This window comes from Helianthus annuus, chromosome 9, assembly GCF_002127325.2.
Source record: "Helianthus annuus cultivar XRQ/B chromosome 9, HanXRQr2.0-SUNRISE, whole genome shotgun sequence".
NCBI classification, from domain to species: domain Eukaryota; kingdom Viridiplantae; phylum Streptophyta; class Magnoliopsida; order Asterales; family Asteraceae; genus Helianthus; species Helianthus annuus.
The window spans coordinates 140,586,469-140,605,149 of record NC_035441.2 but is presented as its reverse complement, the minus strand read 5'-3'; the positions used below and the strand labels follow the sequence as shown (position 1 = coordinate 140,605,149).

General features: G+C 37.6%; 3 protein-coding genes across 4 annotated transcripts; all 3 read left to right on the top strand.

The window, feature by feature from the left end:
• The first annotated feature begins 1,187 nt into the window (after positions 1 to 1,187).
• Positions 1,188 to 6,642, top strand: LOC110878968. 2 transcript variants are annotated; one of them, XM_022127369.2, is made up of 9 exons: positions 1,188 to 1,409; positions 1,858 to 3,040; positions 3,373 to 3,727; positions 5,399 to 5,470; positions 5,611 to 5,678; positions 5,774 to 5,918; positions 6,006 to 6,086; positions 6,174 to 6,263; positions 6,354 to 6,642. In XM_022127369.2, the coding sequence occupies exons 3-9, from the start codon at positions 3,488 to 3,490 to the stop codon at positions 6,426 to 6,428; spliced, it is 771 nt and encodes a 256-aa protein (XP_021983061.1). In that variant the 5' UTR covers positions 1,188 to 1,409; positions 1,858 to 3,040; positions 3,373 to 3,487; the 3' UTR covers positions 6,429 to 6,642. The 2 variants fall into 2 exon arrangements, with proteins under 2 accessions (XP_021983061.1, XP_021983062.1); XM_022127370.2 differs by lacking the exon at positions 1,858 to 3,040 and having other exon boundaries at positions 1,189 to 1,409.
• A 2,151-nt stretch (positions 6,643 to 8,793) lies between these two features.
• Positions 8,794 to 9,577, top strand: LOC118482136. Its single transcript, XM_035977649.1, has 2 exons — positions 8,794 to 8,931; positions 9,070 to 9,577. Exons 1-2 carry the CDS (start codon positions 8,820 to 8,822, stop codon positions 9,324 to 9,326), a joined length of 369 nt encoding a protein of 122 aa, XP_035833542.1. The 5' UTR covers positions 8,794 to 8,819; the 3' UTR covers positions 9,327 to 9,577.
• A 6,876-nt stretch (positions 9,578 to 16,453) lies between these two features.
• On the top strand, positions 16,454 to 17,327 carry LOC110874752. The gene is made up of 2 exons (XM_022123206.2): positions 16,454 to 16,651; positions 16,905 to 17,327. Exons 1-2 carry the CDS (start codon positions 16,543 to 16,545, stop codon positions 17,162 to 17,164), a joined length of 369 nt encoding a protein of 122 aa, XP_021978898.1. The 5' UTR covers positions 16,454 to 16,542; the 3' UTR covers positions 17,165 to 17,327.
• Positions 17,328 to 18,681: the final 1,354 nt, after the last annotated feature.

The following is an 18,681-nucleotide window of genomic DNA, read 5'->3' as shown; positions in this document are numbered from 1 at the left end:
AATCATTTTTCAAGTCCAGTAATATATAAATATTATCAGCGTCTCGTCATGTACAACTATTCTAGAAGAGTAATTTCATTTTTGCCATCAATGTCTTCACAGTTTTTGTTTTAGTCACTCATTTTTTTATTTGAACGAATAAAAGCTAGGTCACCGAGTGGTGTAATTTTATATTTATGTAGAGTTCTTGTGTCTTGTGTGACCGTCCTGTTCCGTGGGTTAGTGTTTTCTAATAAAATTTTCCTTTAAAAAAAAGACTATGAAACTTAACATGACTTAATGATAAGGACCACTAAGTGCAAAAATTGCAACCACTGAAACCAATACTTTAATTACTAAAGTCTTAGATACTCTGCAATTTCTACAAACGAGAATTATTAAAGCCTTAGAATCTCTGCAATTTCGCCAATGAGCCTGTGGTGAAGTGGTACGGGAGAGACTTAGGTTTCCAAGAGACCCAAGTTCAATTCCTGCTTCTCCCCATTCGTTTTCAGCGGCACCTGGTGATGATGGGAGACTAGGCGAGTAGGCGGCGATCGCTAGTTCGATCCTTGAACTGAATGAGTTTTACCTCACCGCACTGTCGTGCCTTTGGGCGAGTGTTCACGGGCTTCTGCCATAGGTGAGGGTTTTCCCCAGTTCGGAGACGAGTGTATCCCGACAGTGGCGGATCTTGCCCGTTGAACGTCCCAGGGCCGAAAGCCACGGGCACTAAAAACATGGCCGTGCAAAATATAATAGGTATAAAAATTTTTGATTGAACCGCGAAAATTAGCACTTCTGGCCGAAAAACGTGCCAGGGCCGTGGCCCGGGCACAAGCCTTCTAAGATCCGCCCTTGTATCCCGATGTGATGAATTTCGCTAGTAGCCTATTTGAAGGATTCGTGGGCCGTTAAAAAAAATATCTTTGCAATTTCTACAAACGACAAGCATCAACCACACATGTAACTCAAAATAAATTGTAGAGAAAAATGCAATTTGTGTCCCTGTGGTATGTGCCAAACATCAACCTAAGCCCCTAAATTCATTTTTTTGGTTTTTTGAGCCCCTAACCTTATAAATTCATAACAGTTTGAGTCCTTCTGTCACACTGCCGTTTGTTTGACTGTTTGAGCCAGGGGTAAGGCCGTCTTTTGTCATCTCTTCCCTTATAAAAACCCCAAATAACTTTATTAAGCCCTAATTTAATACATATAAACAAAAACAATCATTTCTCTCTCTCTCTCTAAACAAATCCTTCTCTCGTATGTGCAAGAAGCAAATGTGAACACTGCAAAGTTCTTTCATAGGTTTCAATAAGCATTGAGCTATTACTCCGGTGTCTGACAAGCATTGAGCTATTACTCCGGTGTTTGAGACTGTTGACTACGGTGATGGTTGGGAGCTCCCCCGAGCGCACAGATTCAAGGTAATTCTTGGAGTAACATACTCGTCTTCATCTTATTATCAAAAGACCCAACATCTTAATTTCTAACTATGATTATAGAAATCGAATTTTGGATTATTATAAGATAGCAGTTCTAGGGTTCTTAACGGGGAAGAAGACAAAGTGAACAATTGGTTCAAATATTTTTTTGTTTCAGCTTTAAAACAAAAAAAAGACAATCCAGGCCTACTTATTGTGATGTTGCTTCTTCCTATAGACGACCCTGTTCGAGTCCCTCGTGGTCAAATGTTTTATTTTATTTTCTTATGAATCTGGGTGGTAAATGGGATCCAAGTCTGAACCACAGACCTTATTTTCAAATACAATAAAGTAAGTATGCGTGAAAAGTAATTATCATGGAATATAAAATTGCCATAAATAACACCATCAAAATCTTCTAAATATTTAGTCATCATCATTTTTTTCCCAGATCGTTCAACAATTATCCTTCACACTTACCCTCAAACAGTCAGCACCACCCAGTGTTAGTGGTTTGTCGGAGATGAAGGTTGTGGTGCTTTTGGAGATGGTGGTGTTGGTTGCTCAAGGTTAAAGGAATGAAGGTGGTGGCCACACGATGGTGGTGGGATAAAGAGAGCGATGAGATATGGTGGTGTTGATTATTAAATCATTGATTTCTTAACAAAAAAGCAAGAAAAGAATTTAGGGGCTCAGGTTGATATTTCACTCATACCATAGGGACGCAAAGTGTTATTAATATATGCCAAAAGACGGTCTTACCCCTGGCTCAAACAGTCAAACTGACGGCACACTGACGAAGGGACTCAAAGTGTTATGAATTCATAAGCTCAGGGGCTCAAAAAACCAAAAAATGAATTTAGGGGCTTAGGTTGATGTTTCACACAAACCACAGGGACGCAAATTGCATTTTTCTCTAAATTGTATTCAGCAACCATTGAATTAAATAGGCTATTCGGCCAATGATCTCTAGATCAAGTATTGGAGGGCCTGGATTTCTCTTGAGAGCTGCAGGTTCAACTCTCACTTGGTGCAGAGTGAGACACTGGTTGACAATGATGGGAGACCCAGGGAAACCTGTGTTGAATCCTTGAGCCAAACGAGTTTTACTGATAATTTCACTGTCGTGTGTGCCTACGGGCGGGTGGGTTACTGGGTTTTCCCTGAAATCGGTGATCGACTCAGGTTAATCTTGGATTACTCTGTTTGTACAGTTGGTGCTCCGAAAATGCTCAGGATTGATTATGTTAAAGACGTTAAAAAAATTAGGATATTAAATGGAAAAAACGGTTATTTGAGGTAGTTCGATCTGTACGCATGATTCAAAAGTAGGGGGCCCACTTTTCTGTAACGGGAAAACAGAATGATTGAACGTGGAGTCATGGCGATGATGGTGATGTTGATGGGAGAGAAAATCCTCTTCTTCTTCCCCCTTCAATTCCCCATATCCACATTAGGGTTTTACTGTTCTTCTATAAACACAAACATTTCATCGCAAAACAAAATCAATCCTTGTATACAAGCCACTCAACCGCTTGCTTCAATCCTCAACAAACCCTAATCTCTGGGCAACAAAAAGATTGCACAACACAACTTTATCGTTTGCTTCACCCACCAATTTCCTTTAAATCTTTGTGAGTTTTCTTTCTCCTAATTGTTCTTTCTTCACTAATTCTTTTTAATTCCCAAGGTTACTGTTCTTTATGTTCATGTTCTTATTTTATTAAATTCCCTGAATTTTGTTTGAATGTTTGTGTTGTTTAATTATATAAAGTTGAGCACATGATCATGTATTAATGAAAATGCTGGCAAGATGACATCTTTTTATTAATTAAACCCACAGATTTATAAAAATAAAGGATTTTGTTTTAATGTTTGTATTGTTTTTTGTATAAAGTTGAGTACTTGATTTTGTATTAATGAAATTGCTGGCAAGATGACATCTTTTTGTTAATTAAATCCACAGATTTATAAAGATAAAGGAAAGGGTGCAGAAAGAGTTTGCTAGGATTGTCCGGTATCGAATTTTGAATTGTTTAATTTTTTTATAGAAGAATATTGTTGTGTAAAACTGAGGTTGAATGGGGGATCAATGTGTGTTGCTGGTTGATTGTTTGGACACTGAATCATCTCATGAGGCTGCTATTGAGAGTATAAGTATATCGGGTTCTGCAGAAGAAGTGGTTACTGATGTTTGTGCTGATAGGATGGATGTTAGTTTCGAGTCGGTACCAAAGAAATTTGCAGAATGCAGGATCTGCCATGAGGAAGATGAAGACTCGAACATGGAGACACCGTGTGCTTGTTGTGGCAGCTTGAAGGTTTTTGTTCTTAATCTTACTTCATTAAAGTTGGAGTAAAATGCACGGATAGTCCCTGTGGTTTGGTGAAATTTCACCTTTAGTCCTCAACTTTTCAAAATTACACTCTTACTCCCTGTGGTTTGACAAGTTGTTACTCGGATAGTCCCCAAAGCGGATGGAGGTTAGTTTTTCTAGTTAAGTGGGTGTGAAATGACAAGGACTATCCAAGTAACAACTTGTCAAACCACAGGGACTATCCGAGTAACAACTTGTCAAACCACAAGGACTATCCGAGTAACCTTCATCCGCTTTGGGGACTATCCGAGTAACAACTTGTCAAACCACAGGGACTAAGAGTGTAATTTCGAAAAGTTGGGGACTAAAGGTGAAATTTCACCAAAGCACAGGGACTATCCGTGCATTTTACTCTTAAAGTTGTTTTCAGAAATGATATATCCCTTGAAATTGTTGAATCATACAAGGAACTCAAATTAGGAACAATAATAGAGGTTTCATCCTTTTGAACATAAGGCCACGGGTTTGACTCTTTAAACCACACGGAGTGGGCGTGGAAAAGTGGCGTGGTGGCCTCTCCACGCTGGGAACACCGCCCCGTGGGGTGGCGTGGTGGTGAGGTCAGAGTATTTTCCCCTGGCGTGGGGGGCATTTGGGTTGTGAGGTGGAGGCTCTTGATTGTTGGGTGGATCTTGGGTGTGTTTTAACTGGTTGATGTTTATTTATTTATTATTATTTTTTTTTTAAAACGCCACTTTCACACCCCTCCCACTCCGTGCTTTTTTTACCACGCCCCCTTGCTGACGTGGCTGCCACATGGCGCTTAATACCCCATCTTCATGCCCTCCCACTCCATATAGTCTTAGTAGTTTTTCAATAAATGACTAAAAGCGGAAGCTTGAATAACAAAGGGGAAACTCTTTTAAGGGAAACTTGATAACTGATACGAACCTATTATTTCGAAGCCGGAACAGTTTAAGCCATTTCAAGAAATCAGGAAGAGATCATAACTGTTCCCACCTAAAGTTTAGATCAGTTTCCGCATTTTTAGACTTGAAATTATATACTTATGAATTTATAAATTTCACGACTCACGACTTTATGAGGGTTCTGGTTCCGAGAGTTGTGCGGGTACTCCCCGAGTAGTACCCGGGGATTACTCGGAGGCGACTTTCTTCAACTCCGCCTAATTACTCGGAATCGATCAAACACGGTCAACCTCGGCCAGAATCGGATATAGTAGGTCAACTCGGGCAGAGTTTGGCTTAAAGAAAAATAAAACATAATTTCTACGCTGATCATATTAAAGAATGAATATCATTTTCACGTATTATATTTGACATATATTTAATTTCCGAAAAATAATTTCTTTATAATTTAACATATCCGAGTACTCTCAACTCCCCGGTCAACCGACTAGGGAGCGCCTAGCGACTTTTGCAACCATGGTTGTGCCTATGTCGTTTCTCACAACGTCCACCCGCAGCCGGTTTTGCTGTTTTTGTCCATGTTTTATGGGCCCTGTAACTCCAGGCAAATCAAAAGTTATTTCCGTTTTAATTTAGTTGGCTTTTTTTTTCCAACCCACTTGCTTTTATTTGGTTGTGCCAAATATGAGCACTGCAATTCTTGTCGTATCAATAACTCACTTTGTTTAGTTCAATATGTTTTCAGTATGCCCATCGCAAATGTGTTCAAAGGTGGTGCAACGAGAAGGGAAACACCATATGTGAAATTTGCCTCCAGGTTTGTCCTCAACCAACAAACGTTTTAGTTATTAATTAAAGAAAGTTTAAAAGATTTCATTCTGTCATTTGAATCAAACTGATTTATCTTTACTGCTATATGATTAATATTCTATATTTTTGTTTTTCTTCGAGTTTCAGCCATTCAAGCCCGGATATACATCACCACCTCCGTTATTCCATTGTGATGGTATTCCAATGAATTTCAGGTGTCGTTTTGACCTTAATGATTTTCATCTATGTACATTTTTTTCTAGACTGCAGCTATGAATATATTCACATTTCTTTTCATTTCGTGCTTCAGGGGTAATTGGGAGATTTCCAGCCGGGATCTATACAGTTTGCGGGTTTCATCAATGGGTTATGCTGGTGATTATGAACCCGACTTTGATGAGTATATCACTCTTAGCTCCAAAAGTTTGATTTGTTGCCGTGTAGTTGCTATAATTGTATGTAATCTCAATATTAATTCATCCGCTAAACACCGAAATCCCATCAAAATGTAGTTTTTTTTTTTATGTATAATTCAATTGCAGTTTATGACTCTTCTCGTATTGCGCCACACTCTACCGATCATCATCAATGGAACACGAGGATACACTGTTACCACGTTCACGGTAACATGAAACGTTGCTCAACCAGTTCTTTTTTTTTGCTATATATTTTTTAATTTATTATTTTTTTTTTTTTTGATTTTGATGCAGTTTATCATGTTAAGAAGCGTTGGTGTGCTGCTGTCATTGTATATCATGGTTAGAGCTTTTGCTTCGGTTCGACGTCGCCAACAAGTCCAGGTTAACAATTTAATTTGAAATGTGTAGATTTGAATTTTTTTTATAAAGTGGAAGTCTGTTTAGTTCTAAATATGAGATTTAATTGGGTAGGATCATGATCTGTCAGACGAAGAGAACAATCTCCCAGAAGCAGATACTCATTTGCACATTGTTCATATCCATTGACTTCTTCATATATGATGACGGATCATAGAGCATTGTAAAGTTAATTTTACGTTCTTTTAAGTGTTAATTATGAATCTTTTAGGATGATGTTTGACGGATCATGGAGCATGTAAACGAGCATAGAGCATTGAAGCTCCAGGATCATCAATAGATTATTATATTACGTTTGTTTCGTTATTTTATAAGCAATTCATTTACAAAAAAATGTTATGTTCTTAGTGTTTTCACTTTGTTTTTTCTAGTTAGATCAACATTTGCTTTCGTTTTCAAACAAAATTCATCTATAAAAGTTATATCAAACTGTCAAATTTAGACATAGTTCAGGTAACACCCGAATTGTAAGGGGTATGGCTGTGACAGAAGTGGTGGTTTAACATCAGACGTATTATACCAGTCAATATTGTTCATTTCGCCCACAAGAGTTATAAATTTGATTTTCGTTGTCTGAGTGAGACTTCACAAGAGGTCACCCACCCTTGGATTACTCCCACCCAAACATGATTAACTGTAGAGTTCACAGCCTACGTGTCAAACATGTTGGCTGAACATCTTTTATGAACTCAAGCATATCTCATGTTCAGATTTGCTTAGGGGGTTCGGGGTGTAAGCGGGAACCCCATGCGGGGAGTAGATCCACCGAGAGTGGTGGTACCGCCAACATAGCGGTGAGGTAGAGAGAGGGAGTGAAACCGGTGGGGGTTCACCGAAGAGAGGGGGAGGAGAGAGGATGAGTGGACCAATCAAAACCTTTCTTTTTTTCTTTTTTTTTTTTTAATAAAAACCAAGTCACCTAAGAGGGGAGTGCCGCCATCAATTTAGGGTGTTAGGGGAGTTTAAGAGGGGAGTTGACGTGGCACATGAGGATTGGTTGGACGTAAGAGAGGGGACTCACCTCTTAGGTGAGCACCCCTTACACCCTTAGGGTGTATTGAATTTGGATTATTATGTGTTCAATCTTAATATTGCTTGTGTTTCACTATATTAAGACCACCCGTACCCCTAGATCGCCCTTGGGTGTTTTTATTAAAAAAAATGCTTTTGGCGTTCTTTTTTCCACACCTTGCTTCAATGGTTTTGGCCAATCACCGGTTTCTATGCTGGGGTTTGTCCAATAACATTTTTTTGATGGTTTTTTTTATTTAATTCTATTACACCTTTTTTAACACAATGCCCCACAATGTCCACATCCTTCCCCAGTACACCCATTTTAGAAAAACGCCCCATAATACCCCATTGCTGCTGGACTGTCGCATGACGCAAAACGCCAAAAGATGGGGGTATTATTCATATGTACCACTACACATGGTTTAATAAATTTGGTATTTTAATTTTTTTTCTTGTCTTGACAATATTGTACCTTGAAAAAAATATATATACATTTTTTTACATATTAAACCTGGCGTACCATAACGAAAAATTTCTCTTAGACTATGGGGTGTGGAGGTGCTTGAGTTGGGAGCATTGCTCGACACGTGGCGAGGGTGAGATCCACAAGGTTATACTAAAAAACTAGGGGTGTGGCGTGGCTTAGCTTGGCGTGGCCTATTTTTTTGGTTTGGCAACGGCTAGATCGAACCAACCAACCAAAGCCAGCCATGTCACCCCCCCCCCCTCCCGCCAGGCTCAATCCCCAAGCCAAAGGGGCAACACCATACCCAACGCCTGCCCGTGGTGGAGTAGCCGGCGTTTAACCCAAACCGCCGCCCAAACCCACGCCCCACACCCCACAGTCTTATTTCCTTCGTCTGTGGGACTTGAACCCAAGACCTCTCTCTCCCAAGGTGTTTAAAGATTTTGTCTTTGCCAATGGACCACCACCTCATCGGTAAAGGAAAAATAAGTTACCCTGACAATAATTGCCATCAAACATATCAATTAAATTTACAAAACTTCATAAATAAGGCTTAGGGACCATTAGGTCCTTGGTTCGATTCCTACCAGGGGTTTTTTTTCTCATATTTATTGGGTTTGCTCCTGAATTGGTGTATAGACATTATTGACTACTATAGACGGATAGGATCGGGTGGTGGCACGATGATACTCCAGTATCCAAATTAGCCGTTCAAAAAAAACTTGATAAATAAAATAAAAGAGTCTAAAAAATATATGTTTTAAATTTCATAAAACCGAAAGAATGTTTATTGTTGCAATCGACCGTAGACAGACAGCTCAAATTGTTGGCAAACCGAGTTGTACGTACATTGACAGCTTCAGAACATATGTCATGTCACGCACGAATCCGATGACTTGAACCGTGTTTTGTCCGTCTCACACTTTCGAATTTAATTGAATATGCATTCATACATACGTCATTTGAACTATATAAACACACTTCATAAATTGGACAACATTCAAAAACATACAATTACCCAACATCAGTCAATAAAAAAGATGTCAACGATGCTGCCTTCTTTCGGGTGTGCAGTGGTGGTTCACCCGGTTCGAGCGGAGCATAGAGTACGTTCATGGTTAGAGATTAGAGCTCGGAGCTTAGGGGACGAGGGTAAGTTCGAGTTTCTTGAAGAACATGATTTTTTATCACGTTGATATTTTTTTATAACCGTGAGAACAGGTTAAAGGAAAAGTTATGATTAGTCATGTACAATGTATTAAAACATCGTTATTTCATATTTCTTGATAGGGAGATCGAGTAATCTTGTTGATTCGAATATGGAGATTTTGAAGGACCGGATTGAAGTGATAAGGAAAAAAGATATATTGGAGAGGAAATGTAGGCCGTGCGGATGGGACTACGACTCAAGTTACGTAAGGAAACACAAAAAACAACACGAGTATACAAAAACAATAGCCTTAATTTGTGGCACGTCGAGTTTATCGGTTCTAATCGGCACGACTCTCCTTTACATTGTCTCGGTGATTGCCCATCTAAATCTATAGCAAGCAAGCTAGTGCAAGAAACGAAAGAAAACATTGACAAGCCTCTACCTTTTGCAAGGTTAAGGTTCTAACCATATCCCATGATTTTGTTGTTTTGAAGAAAGAGTTTGTAATAGGAAATTCATGTGTCCAATTAAATTCTATATTCAAATTAAACTTATCATTTGTTTAACATTCTAAATTGTATCGTTAACGCGTTTAGGTATAATTCATTTTTTAATGTATTCTTATGAGTTGAGAAAATGCATAAATATAAAAATTAAGGATAATATGTAATGATTAGGTTGATTGAGTCTCCAACAAACAGATGCTCTTGCGTTATTTTAAAAGTTTAGTACCATACCAGATATATTTTTTCTTTCTATAAGTAATATTCTTTAAATATAAATATAAATATAAATTAGAAACTATAAACTCGTGTATTACACTAGTTAAATAAATGAAATAGTAAATAGTTAGGGTATAAGGAGTGGTTAATCACTTGAGAGTGGTAAAATTAAAAATCAACCAATCAGAGTGTGTCACGTCAATCAGTGAAAAGTGTTTAAACTATGCTGAAAAGTGTTGTTACACTTGCTGAAGTGGTAAACTTTTTTTTTTTTTATTTTTTGTTTTTTTTTAATTTAAGATAAAATGGAAAAAAACATCAAACTTTTATAAATGAAAAAAGGCAAATTGGAAAATAATAATCCCACCATTGTGAAATTGGCCAATAATAATCCCAAGTCAGGAATTAGCCAATAATAATCCCACCTCTTCCATTTTTGGAAAATTATACTCCAAATGCTGACGTATCACTTTTGTCGTTTAGTGACTGTGGATCATTATTTTCCAAAAATGGACGAGGTGGGATTATTATTAGCTAATTCCTGACTTGGGATTATTATTGGCCAATTTCACAATGGTGGGATTATTATTTTCCAATTTGCCATGAAAAAAAAGCATTACATTAAAATCTAAGTTTAAAAAAACTAAAAATTACAAGGCCATCCATATTTTTTTGCGATCTCACGTTTTCTAGCGAGTGTGATTTCCAACATCGAAGGGTGAACATTGTCAGTAGGCCGATTAAACGTCTCCAAATCCTTGTCGTACATTGTTTGTCGCAACGCCTCTCGTTGCTCATCCGCCAAGGTCAAGTATTTTTCTTCTCGTATCGTTTAATATCCATTAACTCTTTTTTCATAGCCTTGTATTCTTCGAATCTACCGGTTATATCTCTTGGATCTTTGTATCTTGAAGACGGACCTTTGTCCTTTTTCTCCTTTCTCTTTTGTCGTCTTGGCGAGGGATCCTCGTTTATGTCGGGAATACCGAATCCGCTCGAGACTTCGACATTCGGTGTATCCGCTCTATAATTTCCCGAATCCGAAGACTTTCTTTTTTGACTCGAGCCGGAGCTTTCTTCACCCAACAAGGGTACCGGCGACCACTTTTGATTTGTTCTAACAACCTCCCAAGCCGCAATATGAGCAAAGTCATATCCTTCTTTGCTTTTGTAATCCTTTAGCACTTGCTTCATTACAAAAGCATCGTCACTCCCGCTAGGACGTAAACGATCATAAAATAATAAATTATCAACAACTTAATCCAAATACTTCATTAAAAAATAAACCGTATATAAATAATAAAGTATACCGCTTGATGATATAAATCGTTGAATGTGTTCAATTTTGTTTGCATCGCGAGCCATTTTGATCAAACTTGATGGTGGGTTTGATTACTTCCTCCGACCGTTTGATTGAAGTGGTTTAGAACTTACTTCCAAAAACCATCCGCCTTTCTTTTTATTCAAAGTGCAATGAACATAAACCTTTGCCAACGCCTCTTCTTGTTTAGGCGTCCAATTTTCCCGTTTCGTTTTTCCTCTTCTTTCCGGTGCGGCTTCATTTTGTTTCACGGGGTTTTCTTGAACCGCAACATCTTCATCCTCATCATAATGTTGCTCTTGAGATGTCCGACACGAATTCTTCATCGGAGTCATCTTGTATGTCTCTCGGTGATTGTGAACTTGGGGTTTGAAAAGCTCTCGGTGATTGTGAGCTTGGGGTTTGAAAAGCAAACGGGTTAAAAGCATTTTGGGCTTCTAGGGAGTTATCATAATAACCGGGTCGAACCATCGTCGGACCATGTTGCATCCAATTTTGGAGGGGTTGACTATCATAACCGAAATTTGGATGCATGGGTTGGTTAAAAAAAATGGAGGTTGGGTTTGATTCGCAAACCCAAGTTGGGGATGAAACGGCACACTAGAAACCACCCGAACCACCGCGTTTATCTTGAGCCCTCACATTCGAACCGGACCCTACATTTTTTTCTTGCCTTCACATTTGTTTGAGCCTTCCATTTTTTTGAAAAGATTTGAAAGATTGAGTGTGAAATGTAGTGAATATGGAGGTTGAGTTTGTTTGGTGAAAATGGAAATGAATTTGTTTAATTTATAAAGTTAAAAATTGATTTTTTTATTAATGTCAACGGCTATATAGGCGTTTGAATCATCTTTCCCGAGCGGCATTTGGTCCTCGATCGACATTAACACCGAGCGACAAAGGGTAGGCGGCGGTGTTCCCGCGCGGCAAAACCCTTTGCCGATCCCCTTTGCCGCCCCACTCCGTATCCCCTTAGTAATGAAGATTTTGGAACCATAAAACATTGTGTTGAGATAATATATGATCGAAATTATGTATAAGTAAATATTTAATTATCTTTTATAATTAACAAAATACAACATACGGATGGGTGAACTAAGAGAAACAGTGGAAAAAATTTGAGCTCCTAAATTATGACACGTGATGCAATAAGCTACTGATTTATTAGGTATAAATGTGTAATAAAGTGTTACCTTTTTTATAATGCATGTTGTACGAACTTTAGGAAAAAATAATTGATTACATCTTATATTGTTTCAATTTGATGAATTGCATTCCAGATGTACCAAAGAAGTTAGACTGGGATAATTTATTTTGATCATATGATATCAACTTGCATTTAAAGTGCTAAAAGAATAGTTTTACGTCAAAAAGACGTCTACTTTAACCTGAACTTTTCGGGAAATTGTGTGTTTTGAACAACTGTTTTGTATCCTGAACTTTAACCTATAGTCATATACGTGTATTTCAATATACCTAAATATAACTGAGAGACTTTCTACTGTTTTTGATGGTCTATTGTGTAAAGTTGTTATTTTTGAAACTTACTAAATCATTTAACCTTCTATAGTGTATATAGTTAACTCGTTATTAGGGTACTCGGGCCATTCAAGGGTAGTGCTAACAGGGTAAGGGTATCCTTGCAGGTATACCACCACCGGTAAATAGGGTGCTCTTAGGGGGGACGGGGCACTAGCGGGTAAGCCCCTCCTAGCTTCGAACCCATGCTAGAACACCGTCGCCACCCACAAAGGTAGGCAAGACGGGTTGGTTCAGCCTAAAGGTGTACCCGCATGACAATGTTGTTGTTCGAGGTGGGTGTTGACCTTGGGATTGGTTGGTGAGTTTTGATTGGTTGGAACATTTGACTTTATTACTCTTAAAAAAAGTTTATGATAAGTGTAAGGCGGCGCCAGTATCTTATGGTTAATGAGTACTTTATAAGAAATTTGATATGACGTTGGGACAAAGGCACTACCCTTGAGTATCTCTTCCCCCCTTAGAGGGTAGTGAATTGTGGTAGTTTTCACCGCATAAATCCACCTGTAATGGGGCCGTATATGGCGCCTCATCCTCACATAACACCCCATGGTGCCGGTGAACACCATTACGGCCGGCGCTATGTGCGGGCTCTCCCTCCTCCTCCCAAAAATTTTCACGGCGACACACCTATTTTTCTCTCACACATGTATATACTACTCTTCCTTCCCCACTCACACACACATATATATACATACATATATATATATAAAGCCCCATACATATATACCCCTACTATACACTATAGTTATATGAAGCCTCATAACCCCTTTTCTTACACAATTGTCACTTGTCACATAACCCCCCACTATGGGGATCTACCAGTACACATGGCCTAAGAGAAGAGGAAAGAGGTAGAGATGGTGGACCCTCGATCTTACCTATCCAATCATCCATCATTTTTATATATTATTTTTTAAAAGAAAATGAGAAATTACGATTTTGGCCCTTTTGGTTGTTCCACTAACCTTATAAGCCTATTAATGAATCTTTTAACATTTGAGACCCCAACGTCATGTTTTCTAACCCTTTTAGCCCCTATCATTAACCCCATCCATTTACTTAGTTAAAGAGCGATCATGTGCCCCTCACATGAAGGGTATTTATGTCAATTCACCTGTTACAACAATAAGCACCCTATTTAAAATCCATTTAATCAAAACAATTTGATTTTTTTTAACATGTGATATGGTACACAAACACAACCAAATAACTAGCCATCTATACATTCACACTATCTCTTCCATGAAGTAACCATGACAATGCGAAACACCCCTTCTCTTTTCTTTCTCCCCACCTACAACTTCGAGGCAAAGAAAAGCACCTCCTTTACTCTCAAGCAATTATGCAGACCTTTTAAATGAGTTTATCAAATTATAAACCATTGAAATGTCTATCATTGACCAAGAAAAAAAGAGATGCAGTATATCAAATCATTTAGTAATTCATGAAACCTATAACAAGAAATTACCAACCACCACCACTGCCACTGCCACAGCCACCCCCACCATACCCACACCCAATGCCATCAATGGCGACTTCTAGATCTAGGGTTTTCAGAACTTTGTGATTTATGGTTTCACCATATCCAACAACAACGGTGACTGCGAGATGTGATTAAGGTTCTAGCAAAACTCTGGTAAGCCTCGCCTCGTGTGTATGCCCGTTTTGGTGTAGATCGGCATACTCGAAAGGCTTGAAACATGATCGGTGGTGTTGGGTTGCGAGTCAAAAGCAGTTGGTGCGAACCGATGATCAGTGACGGACCTAGGGATTTTTTCCTAGGGGTGCAGAATATTATAAAAGATTTTAGGCCCCTTGCTTATAAAAAAAATCCGTTCAAAGTGGGTCGGGTCATGTAAGACAAAAGTACATCAAACTAAAATTTATATAATCATAAAAAACACGTCAAACGTCATTACAAACGTATTTAAAATTGTGCCCTGCAGGTTTTCATTTTTTTAAATCTATCCAAAACATCATATAGAGATACTAAACACACCATAAGTTCATTACATTCTTACTCATGGTTCCTATCACATATAAATCGTTCCATAAGTTCATAAAACAACATTAAACACTTAAACAAAATAAACAATCATGTTCAACTATAGTCCATAATTTTCAATTTTATTTTCAAACAGTCAAGCCCTAGTATTAAATGTTGATTACTTGTAACTAATCATTTAAACAAACAAAGCTATAAATAAAACAAAAAAAAAATCATTTAACTACAAGTCTAGAACAACCAAAAAACATAAAAAGATCAAACCCTTATACATCTATATTTTCTCCTAATCATCACATAAAAAAAATCAATAAAGAAACCATACTAGTTCTATATCGGAATTCTGGCGTAATATGGGTCGGTCTTGCCAGAATTTTGGTTTTTCTGGCAAAAAAAGTCGTCCGGTCGTGAGCAGTAGCGTCAAGTCGCTAGAAGTTTTTTTGGGGCAGGATTTGGAATTGGAATGGGTGGATGAATTTGGGTTATTTTATTTAGTTCAAATTTCTTTGGGTTGGGTTTGGGTTAGGTTAATAAAAATAGATTGTAGATTGAGCTTTGATTGGGTTAAGTAGTAAAATGAATAAGTGGTTAAAGAATAATCATATAAATTGTGTTATATACTTATATATTAAATAATAATCAGTGTTTAGTTTTTTTTTATAAATTCATAATATTCTTTTTTCTGAGTGGGGCGGTTGAAAATTTTAAAGGGGTGCGGATGGAAATTTCCAAGGGGTGCGATCGGAATTTCCGGCAAAAAATAACACTAAAAATTATTTTTTCATGGGGTGTGCCCGCCCACCCACGGCTTGAGGTGGGTACACGCCCTTGCCGATGATTATGAAAGTGTGATGAAGGTAAAGGTGGTGGCGGCTGAGTGGTGGTGGTGGTGTGTTTTGGGGTTTTGAGAATCTTCAAATGAAAAGATGAAGATGGGATGATGTAATTTGTTTTAGTAAGGAATTTATAAGTGGAGGATGAATTGACATAAATGCCCCTCATATGAGGGGCACATGATCACTTTTTAACTATGTAAATGGATGAGGTTAGTGATAGGGGCCAAAAGGGTTAGAAAACATGATGTTGGGGTCTCAAATGTTAAAAGATTCTTTTTTGAGCTGATAGGGTTAAAGTGAAACAACCACATGGGTCAAAATCGTAATTTACTCAAAGAAAAATGGTTATAGGGGTATTTGAGAGGAGTGTTAGATAGTGATTAAAGAATATACGAAAGTACCCCTCCACCCTTACGTGTTTAATTTATTAAGAATAAGAGGCTGTTTGGCAACATTTGATTGGTTAAGTGCTGAACCAGTAAGAGGTTTTGAATCATTAAATGTTGAACCAGTGAGAGGTCAGAACCATTAAGAGCTTGTATAATGCTTAACCGTTCAGAGGCAAATGTCTGACCAATTCAGATTATAGGTCTTAACCATTCAGAATCTGTATAATGCTTAACCATTCAGAGGCAAATGAGACAGACATATGCTCGTGAAACAAACAGTCTGAACCATTAAGTGCTGAACCGGTAAAATGTCTGAACCATTAAAAGCCTCATTAAGAGGTAAACAAACAGCCTCTAAAACTGAGTTATCATGTTTTTTTAATGATTTTTAGCTATTTACCTTCATAATATTTTAATACCTTTGTTTCTCAATGAGACAATTTTAATTGATGTAATTCTAAGGTTTAATATAATTAACATGTAGGCGGCTCAATGAGACAATTGTAATGTAATTATAAGGTTTAATATAATTAACATCTAGGCGGCTTCAAAATGGGACGAGAACAATGTCAAAGTTTGACAAGAACCATGCTGTATTGGTCATGTGACTCGTGTTTTGTCCCTACCAAAACATTTGAAATAATTTAAAAATACACCAATTGCCCCATATAAATAAACTTTAATACGATAACATTCAAAAACCACCACCCCATCCTTTCCTCACAAGTAGATCAATCTTCCAAGTTCTCCTTCAAGATATCCCGAATTTGATCAACCAAAACCAAGAAACTAAAGATGTTGATGTCGACACCTTCTTCTGCGAGTGCAATGGTTTTGCCACTGCGGAAGGAGCATAAGGCGTGTACACGTTTAGATGTTAAAGCCCAAAGCTTACGAGACGAAGGTGAGTGACATGATTTTAAGTTTCCAAAAGTTTTACATTTCTTGAATATGGTTTGTGATTTTTGTTTTGAGTTATTAGCTATTGTACCCAAAAAAGTGTTATCATGTTTTTGTATTCAATGAACTTGATATATAGATATGACTCACTTGATGATTTTTCATGTATGTTAAAATGTTAAATGCGCATAGGCATTGATGTTCAAATGTTTGGTTATGTGTTATTTGAATTTGTTGGTTCCTTTCTTTCTTGATAGGGAGATCGAGTAATCTTGTGGATTCGAATATAAAGCTTTTGAAAGAGAGGATAGAGGTGATGAGAGCAAAAGAGAGATTGCAGCGGAGTCACATACCATACGGATGGGATTATGCATCAAAACACATACAAAAACGTCCAAAAAAACAACCGGAGTTTCTACAAACAATAGCTTTAATGTGTGGCGCGTCTAGTTTATCGATTTTCATTGGCACAGTCTTTCTTTGTATTTTTTCCATCGTTGTACATCTCCAAGTATAAACAATCACAATCAAAAGGAGTATTTAGCCAAAACAAATTCAAGTATTTTTGAAGTTATTTTGGTTTGCACTTTTTCTTGTACATGTATCTCATTTTTTGTTTAATTAAATATTGGAAATATTATATATAATAATTAATATGTAAGGTTTTTATGCTGCTCGAATTTGGCACTATGTTGGAACTTGGTGTAGAGTGGCTCCATTAGTTGCGGGTTCGGTTGGAGACCTTTTGGAAAAATATAAATCGGTAGGTTTAAGTGGAGGTGCTAAGGTGGCTTTTGAATGTATTGTTAAGGTGGGGTGTTGGTGTATTTGGCGTGCGAGAAACAAGTTAAAGTTCGAGAATAAACTAAGTCGGGTGGAAGATATAATTAAGGATGTGAAGACTATGAGTTTTCTGTGGTATAGCAATAGATCTAAATCTAGAACAGTTTCATGGAATGATTGATGTAACTTTGTAATTATGTGAGTGTATGTGTGTTGGGCTGCCCCGTTTTGTGGGTTGGTTTTTGTTAATGAAGTTTATGTTAAAAAAAAAGAAGCTAAAGACCTTCTTCTGTTTCCAAAAGGTTAAAAGAATAAATTTTAGGTCTTCTGTAAAAAGTCATGATTCTGCACATTAAAAGATTAGGGATAATTGATTTGAATGAGTCTTTTCTTATGTTATTTTAGATGTGTTTTTAAATGTTACTAAATAAATGTTATAGGCATGCAAATAGCTTATAGTTTACTTTGATAATATATTATAATGCAGGCCCTAGAATCATGCATAATGTGTTGTTTTTGTAAATCAAAGTTTGATTATACATATTTTGTAGTATTCGATGTTTTTTTCACTGAAGTCGACTCATTGTAGATTAGTCAAAGATTATCTTAATATAATATATTCTTATGTTTATATCAATGCGTTTGGAAATTGGAACTATTCTTGTCAAATTTATGTTTCATTAATGGCCATTAATAAATATTCACACAGCCAATGAGCTAGTGGTGGAGTGGTTAGGGAGAGACCTTGTGTTCCAAGTGACTCAAGTTCAATTCCTGCCCCTAGCATTTAGTTTCTGCGGCACCTGGTGATGATGGGAGACTAGGCGAGTAGGCGGCGATCGCTAGTTCGATCCTTGAACTGAGCGGGTTTTACCTCACCGCACTGTCGTGCCTTCGGGCGAGTGTTCACGGGCTTCGGCCCTAGGTGGGGGTTTTCCCTGGTTCGGAAGGCGAGTGTATCCCGATGTGGTGAATTTCGCCAGTAGCCCATTTAGAGGATTCGTTGACCGTTCAAAAAAAAATAAATATTCACACAATTGAGAAACCATATTTGTGTTATATTAATGTAAAAACAATTCCACATAGTTATAATTTATGCCGCTATTATCAGTAACGAAGTTTGAGATTTTCGACCGGGGATCGAAAACGAAAATTTCTATAAAAACTGAGGGGTCGAAAACGTATATACTCAAAAAATTTTATACGGAAACTACAAACTCTCCACTACTAAGCGAAAAGTTTTGGGGGTCG

Bases quoted from the DNA above. Each gene is read 5' to 3' on its own strand.
- LOC118482136 (XM_035977649.1), top strand. From the start codon at position 8,820: ATGTCAACGATGCTGCCTTCTTTCGGGTGTGCAGTGGTGGTTCACCCG. The intron at 8,932-9,069 runs GTAAGTTCGAGT...ATTTCTTGATAG, and splicing joins TCGGAGCTTAGGGGACGAGG to GGAGATCGAGTAATCTTGTT.
- LOC110878968 (XM_022127369.2), top strand. From the start codon at position 3,488: ATGGGGGATCAATGTGTGTTGCTGGTTGATTGTTTGGACACTGAATCA. The intron at 5,679-5,773 runs GTGTCGTTTTGA...TTCGTGCTTCAG, and splicing joins GGTATTCCAATGAATTTCAG to GGGTAATTGGGAGATTTCCA. The intron at 6,264-6,353 runs GTTAACAATTTA...TTAATTGGGTAG, and splicing joins GACGTCGCCAACAAGTCCAG to GATCATGATCTGTCAGACGA.
- LOC110874752 (XM_022123206.2), top strand. From the start codon at position 16,543: ATGTTGATGTCGACACCTTCTTCTGCGAGTGCAATGGTTTTGCCACTG. The intron at 16,652-16,904 runs GTGAGTGACATG...CTTTCTTGATAG, and splicing joins CCAAAGCTTACGAGACGAAG to GGAGATCGAGTAATCTTGTG.